General features: G+C 50.6%; 1 protein-coding gene across 1 annotated transcript in view; it reads right to left on the reverse strand.

Annotated features, from left to right (window-relative positions):
- Positions 1-1,269: 1,269 nt before the first annotated feature.
- Positions 1,270-18,180, reverse strand: part of LOC142027846 (uncharacterized) — a 327,572-nt gene continuing 310,661 nt past the window's right edge. Inside the window, exon 2 of the mRNA XM_075022047.1 lies at positions 1,270-1,301. Within this exon, the coding sequence (XP_074878148.1) occupies positions 1,270-1,301 (32 nt within the window). The remainder of the gene's footprint in view (positions 1,302-18,180) is intronic.

Here is an 18,180-nt window from a genome sequence, read left to right on the forward strand (position 1 = left end):
GAACCTTGATCAAAGTGGGGCTTCTAAGCAACAGAACTAAGGTCCACAACGATCTCTCTTAGTTTCTTAGGACAAAACACTACAAACTAACCAATCGGTCGAAGTTTCTATGGTTAACCAATCTTAGACACTACTTATTTCTTATGACTGTATACAGCACATTTTGTACGTTCCTAAGTTTCGACGACTACATTGCGAGCTTCAAACCCCTGTATTCTACAGTCTTCACCTTTTGATCGAACCCACTTTATATAAAATTTTAACTTACCAGATTATTTGTAACAGCGCCACCCCCACCCCTTTCCGAAGCGGCCTGGGGAGCGCCGCGGCCAGAGCGGGCAAAGAGAGCCGGGGGCGGCAGTTGGCGGGGAAGGGCGGCGTGCCCCTGCCCGCTCCAGAGGGGAGTTCGGCCGGGGGAAGGAGCCAGGCGACGGTAGCAGAAAGCCACGTCCTCTGCGCTCGCCAGCAGGGATGTGGCGACCCAGAGAGAGCTCCCACGCAGCCTCAGGGCGTGCCAGAGCCTGGCCCTGGGAAGGGCTGGCAGGAGCGGGACCAGCCCTGAGAGGTGGGACCGAGGGGACGACCTGCTCAGCTCAGCTCAGCCCAGCCCAGCTCAGCTCAGCCCAGCTCAGCCCAGCTCAGCTCAGCTCAGCTCAGCTCAGCTCAGCCCAGCTCAGCTCAGCCCAGCTCAGCTCAGCTCAGCCCAGCCCGCCGGCAGAGCTCCGGGAGGCAGCAGGAAGGGGAAGGCGCACCCGGGACTCTGAGAGCCTCTGGCTGCTGGAACCGTGCTCTGCCCTCCCCGAGGCAGAAACGGGCGCCAGAAAGCACCCGAGAGCCGGGGGACCCTGGATCCTCCCGCCGCCGGGGGAAAGGAAAGGGAAGGGGAAAGGGAAAGGGAAAAGGAAAAAAGGGAAAGGGAAAGGAAAAAGGAAAAGGAAAGGGAAAGGGAAAAGGAAAGGAAAAAGGAAAGGGAAATTGAAAGGGGAAAGGGAAAAGGAAAGGGAAAAAAGGGAAAAGGAAAGGGAAAGGAAAAAGGAAAGGGAAAAGGAAAGGGAAAAAAGGGAAAAGGAAAGGAAAGGAAAAAAGAAAAAGGAAAAAGAAAAAGGAGGCCAGGCTGGGGGCAGCAGGCAAACCCCCTCCTCACCTTCCCAGGTGCCTCTCAACAAGAGCTGTGAGGCTCCGGAGGTGGAAGGCCAGTCCAGGGAGGATGTGGAGCTCGGGCCAGCTGCGCCAGAGGTGTTGCCACGGTCAGAAAGGCCTACCCCCGTATCACGACCGCCTCCCCGAGGAAGCCAAGACAGCTTAGGGGTGTGGGTGACTCCCTTCTGAGGGGAACAGAGGGGCCGAGATGCCGGACAGAGCCTCCTCTTAGGGAAGCCTGCTGCCTCCCTGGGGCCCGGGTTCAGGGCAGCACTGGGAAACTTCCCAGCCTGGGACAGCCCACGGGCTATTGCCCACTACTGCTCTTCCGCCTGGGTGGCGACGAAGCTGCAATGCGTGGTCCAAGGGCGATCGAAAGAGACTTCGGGGCCTTGGGATGGTTGGGAGGGGAATCTGGAACACGGCTTATTTTTCCCTCTCTCCTTCCAGCTGCAGGCAGCAACACTGGAAGAAAGAGACCGACCCGGTCTGTTAATACGTGGGTCGCGGCTGGTGTCACTGCCAGAGTTTTGGGTTTTTCAATAATGGGGTGGCCGGCACAGCCCCAGGCCTGCTGGTGTCAGATGGGATTCGCCTTTCTCAAAGGGGGAAGGGGGTCTTGGCTCACGAGCTAACGGGGCTCATTGGCAGAGCTTTAACCTACACTCGAAGGGATGTTATGGAGGCACACACAGTCAAATCCAACAGGTGTTAAAGCTCAGCTTTATTCTTTCGTAAAAAGTTAGTTAGAACTCCAGTAACATTTTGTAAACCACAGGCTCAGTGATGTAAGGGGAATTAATACTACACAGCCGACTTAAGAATTTAAAATGATGACTCAAAATGCGCGTATCACTCACCTAAAAGTTGAGTGCTCTCTACCTTGAGGAGTTACCTCGGGCGGCGTCCCGACCCAAGGGGGAGTCCCTGACTGCAGATCCGCTGCTCTTGGGAGGACTGATTCCAAAATGTCCTCCGGCGGGACCCTCTTTACACCCTTGTTGAATCTGATCTGTGATCTCCGGTACTGAAAGCAGAGGTCAAAAGACTGGGAGATGCCTGGGAGTCACAGGTGGATCCCGGAGGGGAGAGCTTCCTCCAAAAAAGAAAAAAACCTCAAGGGTAGCTTACTTGGAGGATTCTGGGGCTGATACCAGAGATCTTAGGTAGGTAAAGCAGAGGACAAAAGCCTCTGGGAGATGACTGGGAGGAGGCTCAGGCAGCTGCCGGAGTTGAGCTGTATCTAAAGGAGAAAAAAATATTTCGAGTAACTTACTTGGAGGAGTCTGAGGCAGGTAGCTGCAATCTCCGGTACTGAAAGCAGAGGTCGGAAGACTCTGAGAGATAACTGGGAGGAGTCTTGGGTTGATCCCAGAGGAGACAGTTTCCTGCAAAAGAGAAAAATCATCTTGTGTACCTGCCTTGGAGAATCCAGGGCTGCTACCTGGGATCTGAGGTCCCTATAAGAAAAGGCCAAAAGACTCTGGGAGATGCCTCCGGGGAGCCTCAGGTGGACCCTGGAGGAAAGAGCTTCCTCCAAAGGAGAAAAATCATCTTGGGTGGGTGCCTTGGGGAAGTCTGGGGCTGCTACCCGGGATCTCAGGTGCCTAAAAGGGAGGTTAAAAGCCTCTCGTGGTTGCTGGGAGGAGTCACAGGTGGATCCTGGAGGGGAGAGCTTCCTCCGAAAAAGAAAAAAAAATCTCAAGGATATCTTCCTTGGAGGAGGCTGCGGCTGCTACCTAGGATCTGATGTCCCTGTAAGAAAAGGAGAAGGGTGAATGTTAAATTTCCCTGAGCAGAACTAGCACAACAGTTTAGGGGGAAAAAAAAAAAATCAAAACTGGGACTATAATGGTGTAGGAGACTGAGCTGTTTGTCAGACAGGGCTCTGAAATTTAATAGAAGCCATTAGGGCATGTGGAGAACTAGGGGTAAATTGGTAAACTGAACTAAAAGTACAAGAATGCAGGCAGAGACCTGATGAGTGTCCCAGTGATTTTGGGGGACTCAGACAAGCTCTGCTAACAAAATTTTAATGATGCACTTGCAATTAGTGTCCTTGTGGGTCAAATGGCCCCTGATAGCAGAAACAAAACAAACAAACAAACAAAAAAAAAAACAAAAAAAAAAGAAAAAGAAAGAGAGAAAAAAGAAGAGGAGCAAAGCAACAAGAGGCTGATTTATTGGCAGTCGCTTTTGCAAAGAGTTTACAAGTGAGATAAGGATTAGGAAGAAAGATGATCAGGTGCAGGGTCTGAACTAAGACCTAGAAAAAGAGAAGGAGAATGTGAAGGAACACTAGAAGAAAATGTTACTCTTGTGGAAATCTGGGATATGTGCACCAATAAAAATATTTTTCTAAACATGTCCCTGAATGACCAGGGAAGTTAATGGATGAGGTAGTGTGTTTGGCTACAGTGGTCAAGAAGAGGAAAGGGTTAAGGAAGAGGGATGTTAAAGGAAAGAGGAATCAAGTGTATTTGTGGCTGTGCTGAGAGAAGCCTTTGGAGTAAGCAGGGGGAGAGGACTGATGGGGACCAGAGCAACCTCTCCCAGCAGAACCTCTGGTTAAAGCAAAGCTGGGAGATGAGGAAACACAATTTTTAGTCAACACTGGGGCTACGTATTCAGTCTTAAATACACTAGAAGGAAATTTAAGTAACAAAAGCATAAATGTCATTGGTGCGACAGGGACTCGTGAGACCTGGCCATTTTTCAAATCCCTGAAATTTAAACTTGGAAAACAATGGGTTACTCACCGGTTTTATATTTGCCAAATTCTCTGAAAACTTTACTGGGTAGAGATTTACTTGAAAAGGTAGAAGCTGAAATCAGATTCAAGGATGGGGAAGTTGAAATTTTAATCCCAGAATCTAAATATGTCGAAGCCATAGCCTTGTTGTTACAGGATACAAACCCCAAAAGGGACAAGATAACTTGAGAAACAGAAGATGCAGTGATCCCCATCGTTTGGGCAGGAGAAGGTCCAAGAAGGTCTAAGAGAGCGGAACCAGTAAGAATTGATCTAAATCTAGGATCGTCACCGGTAAGAATTAAACAATACCCTTTAAAATTAGAAGCGAGAACTGGCTTGGTACCAATAGTTCAAAAATTCTGAAAATATAAGTTGCTAACAGAATGTGAGTCAAAATATAATACACCTATCTCACCAGTAAAGAAAGCTAACGGAAAAGATTACCGTTTAGTCCAGGATCTTAGAGCAATAAATCAGAGAGTACAAGATATACATCCAGTTGTTGCAAACCTGTGTACGTTACTAACTACCCTCACCAGTGAACAAAACTTTTTGCTTTTGAGTGGGAAAATCCTGAACCAGGGCAAAAGACACAATATACTTGGACAGTTCTACCACAAGGCTTCAAGAATAGCCCAACTATTTTTGGAAATCAGCTGGTGAATGAATTAGAGATTTGGAGAAAAGAAAATGGACAGGGAACTGTATTACAATATGTAGATGACATCTTAATTGCAGCGGAATCTCGGGAAATTACTGTGTGTGTACCACATACGGTAGTCACAGTTTCGGAACAAAAAGGGGGGCATTGGTTGTCCCTCAGCCGTACACTGAAATACCAAGTAGTACTACTAGAACAAGATGACATCGATCTGAAGACCACTTCAGTTACAAATCCTGCAGTGTTCCTCTCCACTGATTGAGCGGAGAGTTCACCAGAACACAATTGCTTACAAACTGTAGAGGAAATATATGCTAGCCGTCCGGATCTTAAAGACGTTCTGTTAGAAAATCCAGACTGGGAGTTATATACTGATGGCGGTGGTTTAGTTCGCGATGGGAAGAGACTGTCAGGATACGCTGTGATGACCTTAGATGGCATAGTAGAGGCACGAGCCTTACCTCCCAAAACATCAGCCCGAAAGGCAGAACTAATAGCCTTAACTCGAGCATTGGAACTGAGTGAAGGGAGAAAGGTTAATATCTGGACAGAGTCTAAGTATGCTTTTGGAGTTGTACATGCCCATGGAGCCATCTGGAAAGAGAGAGGACTACTATCAGCACAAGGAACTGAAATCAAGCATGCTGCACAAATTCAAGAACTATTACAGAGCATTCAAAAGCCGATGGCGGTAGCAATAATGCATTGCAAAGCCCACCAAACAGGAAAAAACCCACCAGAAATAGGTAACCAATTGGCACATGAAGCTGCCAAAGAGGCTGCAGAAACAGGCATCGTGGCATTATTACTAGAAAAAGAAATAACTTTACCGGAAACACCACCTAAATATGATAGTAAAGATGCTAACTTAATAAAGGCCTTACAGGCACAAGAACAAACAGATGGGTGGGCTGTCACACCCACAGGGCAAATAATAATCCCACCCTCATTAATGAGAGAAATTGCTAAACGAGAACATTGCTAAATAAAGAACATTGGGGAACTGAAAATTTAGTAAAACATCTTCAAAAGATAGTTATAAGCCTAGCAATGACAGAAATTATCCAATCTATCATGGAAAAATGTGAAATTTGTTGTAAAAATAACCCAAATACCAGTAATAAATTAATATTGGGGGTTACAAAAGGAGGAAATTCCCCAGGAGACTATTGGCAAATTGATTTTACAGAACTGCCTAGAAAAGGGGATATAGATACATGCTTCTTCTAGTTGATACTTTTACTGGATGGCCAGAAGCTTTTCCCTGTCACACCAATTAAGCTAGAGAAGTAACTAAAATCTTGTTGAAAGAAATTATCCTGAGGTTCAGTATCCCTTTAGGAACGTCCTCAGGCAGAGGACCACATTTTGTTGCTGAAGTTATAAAACAGTTGAGTAAAAACTTAGCCATAACATGAGATCTCCATACCCCTTATAGGCCACAATGAAGTGGAAAAGTAGAAAGAATGAACCATACACTTACATTGCAGATCGGGAAAATATGTCAGGAAGCATCAATGACTTGGGTACAAGCGCTACCTTGAGCGCTGTTAAGAATTGGAATACAACCTCGTGGTAAAACCAGCTTGAGCCCTTGCAACTTACTTTCTGGAAGGCCTTACCAGGCCCCACATATACCAGGAACAATTCACATTAAAGGGGAAATGGACTTTAATTACTTAATGTCCTTGGGAAAGACTGTACAGGAATTGCACAAGTAAGTGACGACAAGCAGGCCCTTGGAACTGGACACACCAGCCCATCCATTTCAACCTGGAAACTTGGTCTACATCAAGTCGTGGAATTTGGAGCAGCTAACTGAGAAGTGGAAGGGGCCATTCCAGGTGCTCCTGACTACTCATACAGCTGTCAAGGTCCAAGGGAAAGGCCCGTGGATTCATTATTCCAAGATTAAAAGGACTCCAACCTCATGGACAGTTGAACAAGAGTCTCCCCTTAAACTGAAATTGATAAAGTTACGACTGATTTTTATGATTTGTTTGTAACAATTACGGTAGCAATGAGTCAAGTGTGCCAGATACCATCTTGGGATCGGAACCTCCATTTAATCTTAACACAGAATATAGCTCGAATATTCCGCAAAAGTGATTGTTGGATTTCTACCCAAATGCCAGCCTCTGGACAAAGCTAAGTCCTACCCTTGATAGGGGTGCCACTGCCAATAAATGTATCATTATTTAACAATCCACAATATGGTAAAGGACATCCAGACAATGCATGGTGGCCAGGTCTCTCTGGGAAAAGACAAGAAGGAAGGTTACAAGTTACCATCACAAAAGATAACCTATAAAAGATAAGCCCTTCCCTGCAGCCCAGGCACCCCAGGCCCCACCAGCAGGTATGGCACCCCAGTCTGCTCTGGCACCTTCGCCATCCCCATCACACCCGTTCCCCCGGCACTTTTCGCATGGGGGTTCAGCAAGCCCCGGTGAGCATCCCCCCAGGGCCGAGTCACCACCAGCGGGGCAGGCAACGGTGGGCAGGACGCGGACTACTCCCCTCTCCCCTTCCCCGGGGGCAGCAGCCCTTTGGTGGGGAAGCCAGGACAGACAGGTCCCTGCAGGACTCACGGGCACGGCCCCACGCAGAAAGCAGCACAGAGCCCCTGCGACAACGACAGACCTTGGGGGCCGGGGGGGATGCGGGCACACACGACAGCAAGGGCTGCAAGGCCTTCGTCTTGAACACCACCAGCGTCCCCTCCAGCGGGGCCGGGGCTCGGTGCAAAGCCCTTCAAAGCCTCAAGACCGTCACGGCCTTCCTCGGGTCCCACTGACCTCAGCCCCGAAGAGCCCAGCTTTGCCTCACTGACACAGCAAAATAACCCCAAATCACCCCAAGAATGGCGAGGGAGGGAGCTGCAGGCCAGGCAGGGACCCTCCTCCCCTTCTCTGGCTGCACCTTGGGCAGCCACAAGACCGGGAAGTGGTGGTGGGAGCGGAAATCAGAAGGAAAAAAAACCCAACCAACCCCCCAAAAAACCCCAAATCACTGCACCGGCCAGAAAGTGCCTGGAAACTTCATCCCTCTTTATTGCCCATTTCCCAAGCGAGCTCCACGACCTGGGAGCAACGCAGCCAACGGCATCTTTGAGAACCAGACTCACAACCTGCTGCAGCTGACCTTGCTTGAGCAGCCGAGGTGGGCTGGATGATCTCTAGAGGTCCCTTTCAGCATCCATTCTGTGCTGCTGTGACTCTGTCTCCGTTGTGGTTTAACCCCAGCCAGCAACTAAGCACCATGCAGCCGCTCACTCACTCCCCCGCCTCCAGTGGGATGGGGGAGAAAATCGGGAAAAAGAAGTAAAACTCCTGGGTTGAGATAAGAACGGTTTAATAGAACAGAAAAGGAGAAACTAATAATGATAATGATAACACTACTAAAATGACAACAGCAATAATAAAAGGATTGGAATGTACAAATGATGCGCAGTGCAATTGCTCACCACCCGCCCATCGACACCCAGCTAGTCCCCGAGCAGCGATTTCCCGCCCCCCACTCCCCAGTTCCTATAGTAGATGGGACGTCGCATGGTACGGAATACCCTGTTGGCCAGTTTGGGTCAGCTGCCCTGGCTGTGTCCTGTGCCTACTTCTTGTGCCCTGGCTGGGCAGGAGAAGCTGAAAAATCCTTGACTTTAGTCTAAACGCTACTTAGCAACAACTGCAAACATCAGTGTTATCAAGGTTCTTTGCAAACTGAACTCAAAACATAGCACTGTACCAGCTACTAGGAAGACAGTGAACTCTATCCCAGCTGAAACCAGGACACTTTTAACCACTTAACATTCCCTGAGAAATTCCCCAAGAGCTCAAGAAGAAAGAGCAGAAAGACAGGAGACAGGTGAAAGCCTAGAGCGCCAGCTAGACGGAATGAAAGACCCTCTTCCTTCTCTGAAGCTTCAGCAAGGCTTCCTTCACCTGCTTGTTCCTCCGACTGTAAATGACGGGCTTCAAACTGGGGCTGACGAGAGTGTAGAAAAGGGAAAGAACTGTCTCCCTCCCAGAGGACTTACCGCTCCCGGGCCCCGCGTACAGGAAGATGGCGTTTCCATAAAAGACACCCACCACGGTCGGGTGAGAGCCACATGTGGACAAGGTTTCGTGCCATCCTGGCACAGAGCGGATGCGCAGATCGGTGGCCGGGATGTCCAGGGAGGAAATCAGGATTAAGGCTAAAGGGAAGAGGAAGAAGCACACACAAACAGCAAAGATCAGGACTTTATTGGCAGGAGCGGCAGTGCAGGCCAGCTTTAAGACAGCAAGAATTTCACAGGAGAAGTGGACAGCCTCGCAGGGGCCACAGAAAGGCAGGTGTAAAGCCAGAGAGGCTTGCAGTGTACCAAATACGAACGCCAAAGCCCACAAAACTGTGGCAAGGGTGAGGCGCAGCCTCCAGATCATGATGAGGGCACAGCAGAGGGGACGGCAGATTGCCACGTAGCGAACATGAGACATCACTGCCAGCAGCACGCACGCTGTAAGTGCAAAGATTAAATAAAGATGGATCTGTGCCCCACACCCAGCAACGGAGAGGGTTCTGCCTTGTCCAAGGAGGCTCCTTAGCATACGGGGACATTGCTGGAGGCGTAGCAGATGTCCGCGATGGAGAGGTGGCAGAGGAAGAAGTACCTGGGGCTGTGGAGGCAGTAGTCCAGGCAGATACGCAGAAAGACAAGTGTGTTTCCCATCCGAGTGGCAGAGCAGAGGGCAGAGAAAAGGCCAAAGAGGCAGCGCTGCAGGGCTGGGGTGCTGCAGAACCCCAGGAAGACGAATTCTGTGACAGTCTTTTCATTCTGCACGCTGTGCTGGAGGTGAGGCAGCACAAACTGCGACCACGGAGATCTGGAAGCGAAGGAGCAAGGAAAAGGAAAGAAAAAGGAGAGTTTTCCTAAGAATGTTGTGTCCTTTACTCTTTACGCTGCAGCTCCCTTCTCCCTGTTTTTCCCTCTGACTCCAGTGAAAGGTGCGTACTACCCTCCCCACGCTGAGCGACGTACATCTGAATTGCAAGCTCCAATCTCCCTGCAAACTTTGAGCAGTTTGACCAATCTCGCACAACTTTGCTGCCTAGCTTGCCCTTGAAGTCTTTCTTTTCCTGGGTTGGTTTTGGTTTTTTTTTGCAGGGGGTGGGGAGGGGCAGGGTGTGGTGTCGCTGTTGGAGAAGATAAGATGATGAAGATTGCAGGTGTCGATTAAGGTGAAGCCAGAACAACTTCAAAGCAGCCGTTTTAAATTAAGTCCATATTAAAAGGAATGCACAGTTGACAGAATAATTCCAGTTTTACCATTAAACCAACCAGCATTTCCAAGCCACTGCTGTGTCCTCTTTACCTTGGTGAAATGCATTCCTATTGAATCCTGCAGTTGCTTGAGCCAACTCCCCTATCCCAGCAGGGAGGCTACTGCAGGTCCAGGAAGGTCAGGCAGAACATCACCTTGGTTCCTGCTGTGCAGCTGCTCGCCGTTACCAGTTTCGCAGGGTGCTGGTCAAGGTCCCTGGGCATCCCCTGGCACTTGTCTCCACGCAGCTCTCTGGTCTCCAAGATCTTCCGCCACTTCCAGGATACTTCCTCCAGCCAGGATCTTCACCTTTTCCTTCCTGGGTCCCCTCCTTCTCTTCAAGATCCCTTCTTCTTTCTGGGAACCCTTCTTTTTGCCACCACCTCTTCTTTCTGGAACCCCACGCCCCCAGTGTTCCCAATCTAAGTTGTCTATGGGAGCAGTACAATGCCTGATCAGCCTCCGAATTAAGGCTTCTCTCTCCTAGCTCGTTATTAACTGTAGGATTCGGGACATGCCACTTTTGCTTATTCCAGGTGTTACCCAAATTTACAACCAGCCCACGCTGGCTGCGTGTAGCGAGAAGCAGGCTTCTGCTTGACAGCTCAGAATCCAGTTTCAGACATTCACATGCACAGACCTTGCCACACACGTGCACCCAGTCACGTCTCGCCTGGTAACCTTCACAGTTTGAGCCAGTTTTTTGTCTACGGCCGGGCTTCAGAGGCAGGGCATGGCCACAGAAGCGCATTCCCCCCGTCAGTCTGTGAGGTGAGCAAGGGAGAGTCAATACTTGTCTGGTGAGCCTCATACCCAGACAAGCTGGGCGATCCCTCTCCTGCGACAGCCCTGGGAAAAGCCACAGCAGGGTGCTCCCTTGCCTCTGCCTAGGTCCCTGGGGTTCCCCTGCCTGCCATTGCTCCTTTGTCCTCCTCTGTGTTTGTGGAGATGAACCTTTAACCACACAACCTAACACCTACAACATCGGGAAAAAGAGAGGCTGCAGAGGGTCCAGCGGGGAAGGTCGCCGATGTCAAATGCTCTTTGTGAGAGGCAGCACACCCAGCTCACCTCCTTGCTCCTGAGCTGCTCTATCGGAAGCACTGCGTGCAGGACGCTCTGTTCAACAGGCTGTGTCTGTATCTGACTGCCTTGTCCTCGCTACAGCACCGTGTGCTGGGGGAATGCCACGGAGAGCAAGGAGGACGCTCTTTCCCCAGGAGCAACGGAGGGTGCTCAGCTGAGTGCTGCTGCAGGGGCCACAGTGGGGCAGGCAGGCAGGGAGGGGAAGGCAGGAACGAGGGAGCTGGGAGTCACCGGCCAGTCTGGGAGATGCCCCCCGAGAGGCTCGAGAACCCTGGAAGCACAGGACGAGCTTAGAGGAGGTTCAACGTGAGGCCCTGTGGTTAACCATCCCCTCCAGATCTGGATCTTCTCTGGTTCCCAAGTTACCGTGCAGTTTAACAGCCTGCTGCAGAGATCCTGACTGGGAGATCACTGTACCTCCAGGAGTTGGGGATCCACCTAACAGTTCACCGGAGCGGGTGCAGGTCTGTGCTGCACCGTACGTACGGCGTGGCCTTCAGGCTGTGTCCCTACACATGGCCCTTGGCCGCAGGATAAACGGAGCTGGTTGACTGTGACAGAGGAGCCTCCAGGCAGCTCCTGCTTGGTACCAGCGATTACGCCACCTGCGCGGCCCTGCCGTTATCTAAAGTGCAGCAAGAAGTCCGCGCGTGAACATCCTTTACGCATAGAGTTGTTTTCTTCTAAGAAAAGTTGTATAACACCGTGAATGACCAAAAGGAGGAACTTCTCCACAGGCAGGATCTGTACAGTGTGCCAAGGGAAAATCCATCTGGGGTCTGCCCAATGCTGCATGAACGCAGGGTCCCCAGCATCTGAAGGGACCTAAGATTTACTTGCTACCGAGATGCCTCTTCTTGCTGCCTGTATGCCTTCTTCCTGGCTACGTTGCCTCCCAAGATCTTGCCCACCCCCAGCCTACTGGGGAGGGGGGGAATGTTAGAGAGACAGCCTTGATGCTGTGCCAGCACTGCTCAGCCATGGCCAAAACACTGCTGTGTTATCAACAGCTTTCTAGCTACCAGTACAGAGCACAGCACTACGAGGGCTGCTATGGGGTAAAAGAACTCCAACTCAGCCAGACCCAATACAGAAGGAAAGTGGAGGAACAACAGAGGGGGCAGCCCAGGGACACAGAGCCCCCCCCAGGTCTCATCTGGCCGCTCCTGTGACCATACGGTGTACTCAAAATCAAATACCTGAAGTGCTCCCTTAGATGCAGTGTACAGCCAGGGGACAAGAAGGTGGCAGTTCTGCATTTTGCAGCTCCCAGGCTGATGGCAGAGCCAAAGCAAAAAAACCAAAACCAAAACCAAACCAACCAAGAGAGGTAAAACTGAAGCGCAGGGAGCAAATGCTTCTCTTTCACCTTAGGCCAACTGCTCGGACGCTCTCTATGCTGCCCTGCCACAGAGGGCCTCTCTCTCATACCAGTAAGAGACAGAAGAGTGAATTAAAGCCAGGACCCCAAACCAGACCAAAAACCCGGTCGTGATGAAGAAGAAAGTGGAGAATGCATCAAATATAACAGAAAATTATTTTGGACATTCCCAGTTTACATTTGGAAAAAAGAGGAAAAAAGAAAAAAGCGGAGGAATTAGGTATTAAAAGAAGAGCACTGAATGATAAAGCAGTAGCAGTCCCTCTACCACTACAAACCCACACCCCCACACGCACACGTACGCACACAGACTTAACACCACCAAACTCCCATTGACTGTGACGTTCGCCTCAGCTTGCTGGTCTAGAGACACTGAATGCCTGAAGCACACCAAGGATAACTGAAAACATCTGCATGGCTTTAATGGGAATCCTCCAACTGAAACAAAGCGCTTTCTCCCTCTGTCTGCGTTGGCACATCCCCGAGTCACGCTCTCGCTCCTCTCCTTCCAAGTCAAGATTCCTAAACGTGAAAAGCGGGAGTGGGGAAAGGCAAAGGGAAGAGAAAAAGAGGGAGAGCATCATCAGTGGAAGACCTGCCAGCTGCTGCTGATTCAGCCCTGTTTGGGGGACCACCCCAGCAGAGAGGAGCTGGTTTGCATGCCACGGTCCTCACTGCCTGTTCCCAGGGACAGGCTGTTTGCTCAGCCTTGCCAGCCAAAGCGTGGGAAAAGCGTAGGCGTGCACCGTCGCTTGCAGAGGAGCACGGACACGTTCGTGTGCAATCCTTTACCTTTTTCCTCCCTGGATTCAAAGGGTTTCTGTCTTCAAAGTGAGAGCCTTCCATACGGTCGTTTGTGACATTTCATCCAGGATAATAATCTCAGAAGGATCAGTCCTGCAATAAATATTTTACACAGCAATCCGTGATTATGGGAACTGATGCCACCAAGGGCATTAGCATCAGCAAGAGGAACAGCGGAGCCCCGAGAATCAAAGCTGCACATAAGCATGGGAGGTTTTGCTGGATGAGGAGTTTTGGGAGGCAAGCTGGGGAGCTGCAGAGCAACAGCTCTGTGCAAAGGCTCTTGCTGGGGTTTAGCCCTGGTCCGGGTTCCTAAGCCACTGCTGGTACAGATCACGCCTGCAACTCCTCATGTGTAAGTATGAGGAACTCCAGCTACCGTAAAGGCGCTGATGATGCAAGGTTTGGGGGTCAAACGCGAGTGCTGCAGCCACTCTGCTTGGGGTCAGAGCCCTGCGATCACCTCCTGCAGCCCTGCCCCCGAATTTGATTTTCCCACCAAGCTGCCTGCTGGTTTCTGTGGGATGCCCCACAAAGAGGCAAGTGGAGAAAACTCTGCCAAACCCCTTCAAGCTAATCTTGCCGGGGGTCCTGGCGCTTGGTGGGGCTTTACCTGTCACTGCCTTGCTTTGGGATATCCATGTCACTGGTCTTCCCCACGTTCAGCTGAACTGAACTTGCAGCAGCAGCAGCTTCCATCGCCCTCCTGGACTCCTGAGGTAAAAAAGGGACAAATCACGTTCTCTGTCTTTGGTCAAAGTGGAGATAAGCTGAATGCCCAGCACAAACTTAGCAGTCTGCCCTCCCCTTCTGCCCCTTGGCAGCTATAGGTATTAGTGCAGCAGGGTAGAAACCGTTCACTCCAAAGGTTTTGGGGCAGGGGGATTGGGTGTTCAAAACACGATTATGAGCAAATCTTGCCAGCAGCAGCAGCAGCACCTTCTAATAATAATCATCGTAATGATAATGACCTTGGTGAAAAACGACTCGTTTTAAAAATTACACCTGTATTCAAGCGTTCAGCTCACTGCTACTTGAGGAAACAAAGGTTACAACGTGGGATCCAGGCTATTGGGATCTATTTCGATTGAGTGCTGATCTTCCCCCAACGTTTCCAGACAAGCTGTAAGAGAAACAGGCAACCTCACAGCCCGACGGAGATGTCCAGCCCCAAGGACCCAGCAAGCCTTACCTCTTCTTCTTCTCTGGCTTCATTTCTGGCATTGTCCAACTTCTTCTTCCTTTCTGGCATAAGGTCATCCAGAAAGCTGAGCTCGCGCTTTGAGAAGCAGAAATCCATCGCTTTCCGGACAAAGACGAGAGCCAAAACCTTCACGAATAAGAGGGAAGATGCGGTGAGCTCAGAGACGATGCCACCTCTCACTCCAACGCTGCAAACACCCCGCTGCTGAGCGGCGGCAGCTCTTACCATCATGGGAAAGATGATGGCGGCACGGGACACCTTGATGGTCCAGAGCAGGACGAGGCAGGTCAGCTGGATCACCGTGAACAAATGCACCTTTTGCAAGGGCACGTGCCGCAGGTAGATGAAATCCGGCTGGTGTTTCGCTGGCATCCAAAACAGCTTCAAGCGATCAAAGAACTGCAAAATAAAAGGGAAAGGTTGCCGCCTTGGGACTGCGGCAAGTTTCTGGCCCTCTCGAAACGTGGAGGCAGTTTGCAGCATCTCGCTTGCCGTCAGAAATCCTGGATCCCACCACGTTCCTCCTGGGAGCAGCACCCATTTTCCCTTCGCTCCATCTATCAACCGGCTTGCCCCTGAGAGCTGCCCACCAAACGGCAACTATTCCGTGCCATTCCATTATTAGCATTTCTCGGCCCACTGAATCCCCCAGCGAGGATTTCCACCAGTGGCAGAAACTGCCTTCCCTTTGCACTGAATTCCCCCGCTTTCACGTAACCAAACACTGACCTGCCCTAAACCCTGAAACAGAGAGCGCTGAACTTGCCTGGTCCTCCCAGCCCTATATACCTCCTGTGCCTCCACCAATCTTTTTCTTACACAAAAGAGTTTCATTGCTTGCTCTGCAAGAAGTTTTTCCCATGCCACTGCTTTTTTCCCTGCTGCTACGGAGACAAAATACCAGGGAAACGACATGCTGCACGCTGTAAAAGAGTCCGTACCTGAATTCCTCTGAGCGACGACACACCCATGTAGAGAAAGACGCCATAGAGCACAGGCATTGGTATAAACTGGGGGGGAAAAGAGAAAAAAAAAAGAATGCAATCGTTTCTTTCTCCATATTGCATTTTCAGTATTACCACCCTCTTCCACAGGCACTGCCTAAAATTGCTTGAAGCCTTCCAGCTTCCATTCAGGCTTACAGATGGGTCAGGTTTTAACCATTAAAGATTTTGTGCGCACGAGTGAGCTAAGGCTCTGCTTTAGGCTGAACTTTGGAGTTACCTCTCCTCAGAATACTCCTATTTTCCAGAAAGGTTGGAGGAAAATAGGCGATTTCACCCGTGCTACCCTATGCCGCATTCTGTGGCAGTAGAAAAACACTTCTGCCTAATCTTGGGGCAACAGGCAAAGGCCACAGGCCTCCTTTTAGCCTAGAGACGAGATTACTTTGTGGGAGGAACGTGCAAGGAAGCCCACGGGGATGACCTCAGTGTGTTTAGCTCCTGGGAACAGCTGCTCCGGGGCATTTGGGGAGCAAATTGCAGCCCGTAAAGGGCTGCCTGTTTGAAAGAGAGCAGACGTGCTGGTCTGAATATGCTCAGCTGTAACCCATAAACATGGGCGGGCCTGAAAGACACCTGAAAATTCAAGCAGTTGCGTTGCTCGCTTGCCTCGAGCACACCAAACGGGGGCCCAAAGGGCTGCAAAGCCTAACCGAGGCTGGTTCCCACCGTGGGTCAAGCCCCAAGGGTTGGGATCACCCCCTCCTCCTCCGCTCCACAACTAACTACTCAGGCCTGCAGAGAGGGGACTGTTTTTCTGTAACCTCCAACAAGCTCGCGGTTGTCGGGTGGTTTGCATTTTCCTCTCACCTTTAACACGGAAGTGAAGAAGACGGAGCAGCCCATGAGCCCAAAGATCAGCAAGCCAGTGACTCTCTGCTCTCGTATCCCCAGAAACTTGGGTTGTTCTCCTGGAGCTGAGCAGTCAGACTCTACTTTGAGGCTATTCACGTGGGTGATGGACAGGACGGTCGCAGCCACAAACCAGGGCAGCCCCATCACAGAGCACACCCCCAGCATCACGGCCACCACGAAAAGGTCCAGGTGGTACCCGCATCCTTTCTGCAGGCAGGAAAACAAGAAACAGAGCATCCCATAGCACAAGAGCAAGGATAACGTCGCAAGTCAGACTCAAACCCTGCTCGAGCACAGGTCAACTTCTTCAGAATTTAAAACAAGAAATGGAAACAAGTAAGGGTGTACGCAGGCTTTGCACAAGCACCTGGCATGAAAATCTGGCAGGAGTTCAGACACAAGGGATATGGGGAGCTTGTGCGATACATACTTCTCCAAAAAATACCCACCCACAACCCAAAACCACCAAACCGTTTTTTTCACTCACAAAGAAAATTCTACCACTTGCGAGGAAGGTGTGACTCTGAGTTATCCCTGGCAGCGCATCAAAACAATGCATTCCCCGCACCTGCTGCCGCTGCCGTTTCAAAACAAAAACGCGCTTCCATATTGCTCCAAGATTAATTTGCTCCTCCAAAAGGTTGCTCATCTGAACTGCCCTGTCACTTGCTCCCTGCATCATCGTTAATCCAGGAGAGCATCCTGCCACGCAGCCTGACCTTGTCCCAAACCAATGCCTTCAGAAAGCATCGGCAATAAGAGCTTCTCCCCAGACCTGCAGCCCAGAAGGGGCTGGGGCCGGGGTCATCTCTCGCAGGCCCTTACCTTCAGCTTGTGCTCCTTCCTGTTCACAATAACGGCACTGATCTGCTGGTCCATGAATATCAAGATGGTGCAGAGCAGAGCTGGGACGAGCGCAGCCAACACCGTCCACCAAGGGTTGGGTCCTATGGGGTTGATGAACCACCCGCGGTCGTCTCTGGTAGGCTGCAACAAAGCCCACACATCAGCATCGTCTCCCAGCCCAGGCACTCCACTGGCTTTCCTTTTCCCCTCCCTCCCTGTGTCAGAGCACCTCCCAGCCCTGGCTTCATGTCCCCCTCTCCCGTGGGCTTCAGCAGTGCCAGTCTCCTCTTTGCAAGCACCTCTAGGTACTTCTCCTGTAGGTATCTAGTTTTGGGGCCATCTTCTCGTTGCCAGGAGGAAGCAAGGCACTTGGAGGTGGAAGAGGAGATGGTCACACCACCAGCATCTCCTCCAGACTCAGCCCTGCCCTGCCCCGGCATCACCTTGTGGCACCCCCACGTGCCAAAACACCCCATTACCTTGAACGTGTGGGGGACCTGGAGCTTTGGCGATGGGATCCCAACCACAAAGTCAAGGAGCACCATGATGGCGATGGTGAGGAAAACAGCAAAGTCGCTCACCGTGGACCGTACCTGGGGCGAGAAACCAGAGGTGAAAGGGGCATGGCAAACAGGGCCGTAACGTGAGATGCAAGAGTTGCGGACATCCACAACATTCAGGCTGGTTAACCAAATCCCACCACCCCTCTGAGCACATGCAGCCTGATCCCTTGCTTAGATACTGTTGCTGTGTTTGTCCCCGTGAGATCTGGTGTCAGATAATAAAAAAAGCTTAATTAGGCGGACAAGGGTTGGTTTAAGTCAAAACCTAAAAATAATAATAATAATATTAAAAATAAGAAAAGAGATGTCTGCCACTACAGCTACACTCACAGCTACAACAGCAACAAGGCACTGAGGCATCCTTTAGTCCTCAAAAGGAACCTCCTCATTCGAATCTACTTTCCGCTCGAGCACATAATGCGCAGAAGGTAGGGAAAAAAAACCACAACCCCAACCCCCAAAACTTTGGGAAACCTGACTTCCTACTACCTGAGGAGGGGGGGGAAAAAAAAAAAAAAAAATCAAACCCCAAAAATCTTCAATCTGGGGCAGGTTGCGAGGCAGGTGGGAAATGCTAC

Source organism: Buteo buteo, unplaced genomic scaffold, assembly GCF_964188355.1.
Source record: "Buteo buteo unplaced genomic scaffold, bButBut1.hap1.1 HAP1_SCAFFOLD_62, whole genome shotgun sequence".
Taxonomy (NCBI): domain Eukaryota; kingdom Metazoa; phylum Chordata; class Aves; order Accipitriformes; family Accipitridae; genus Buteo; species Buteo buteo.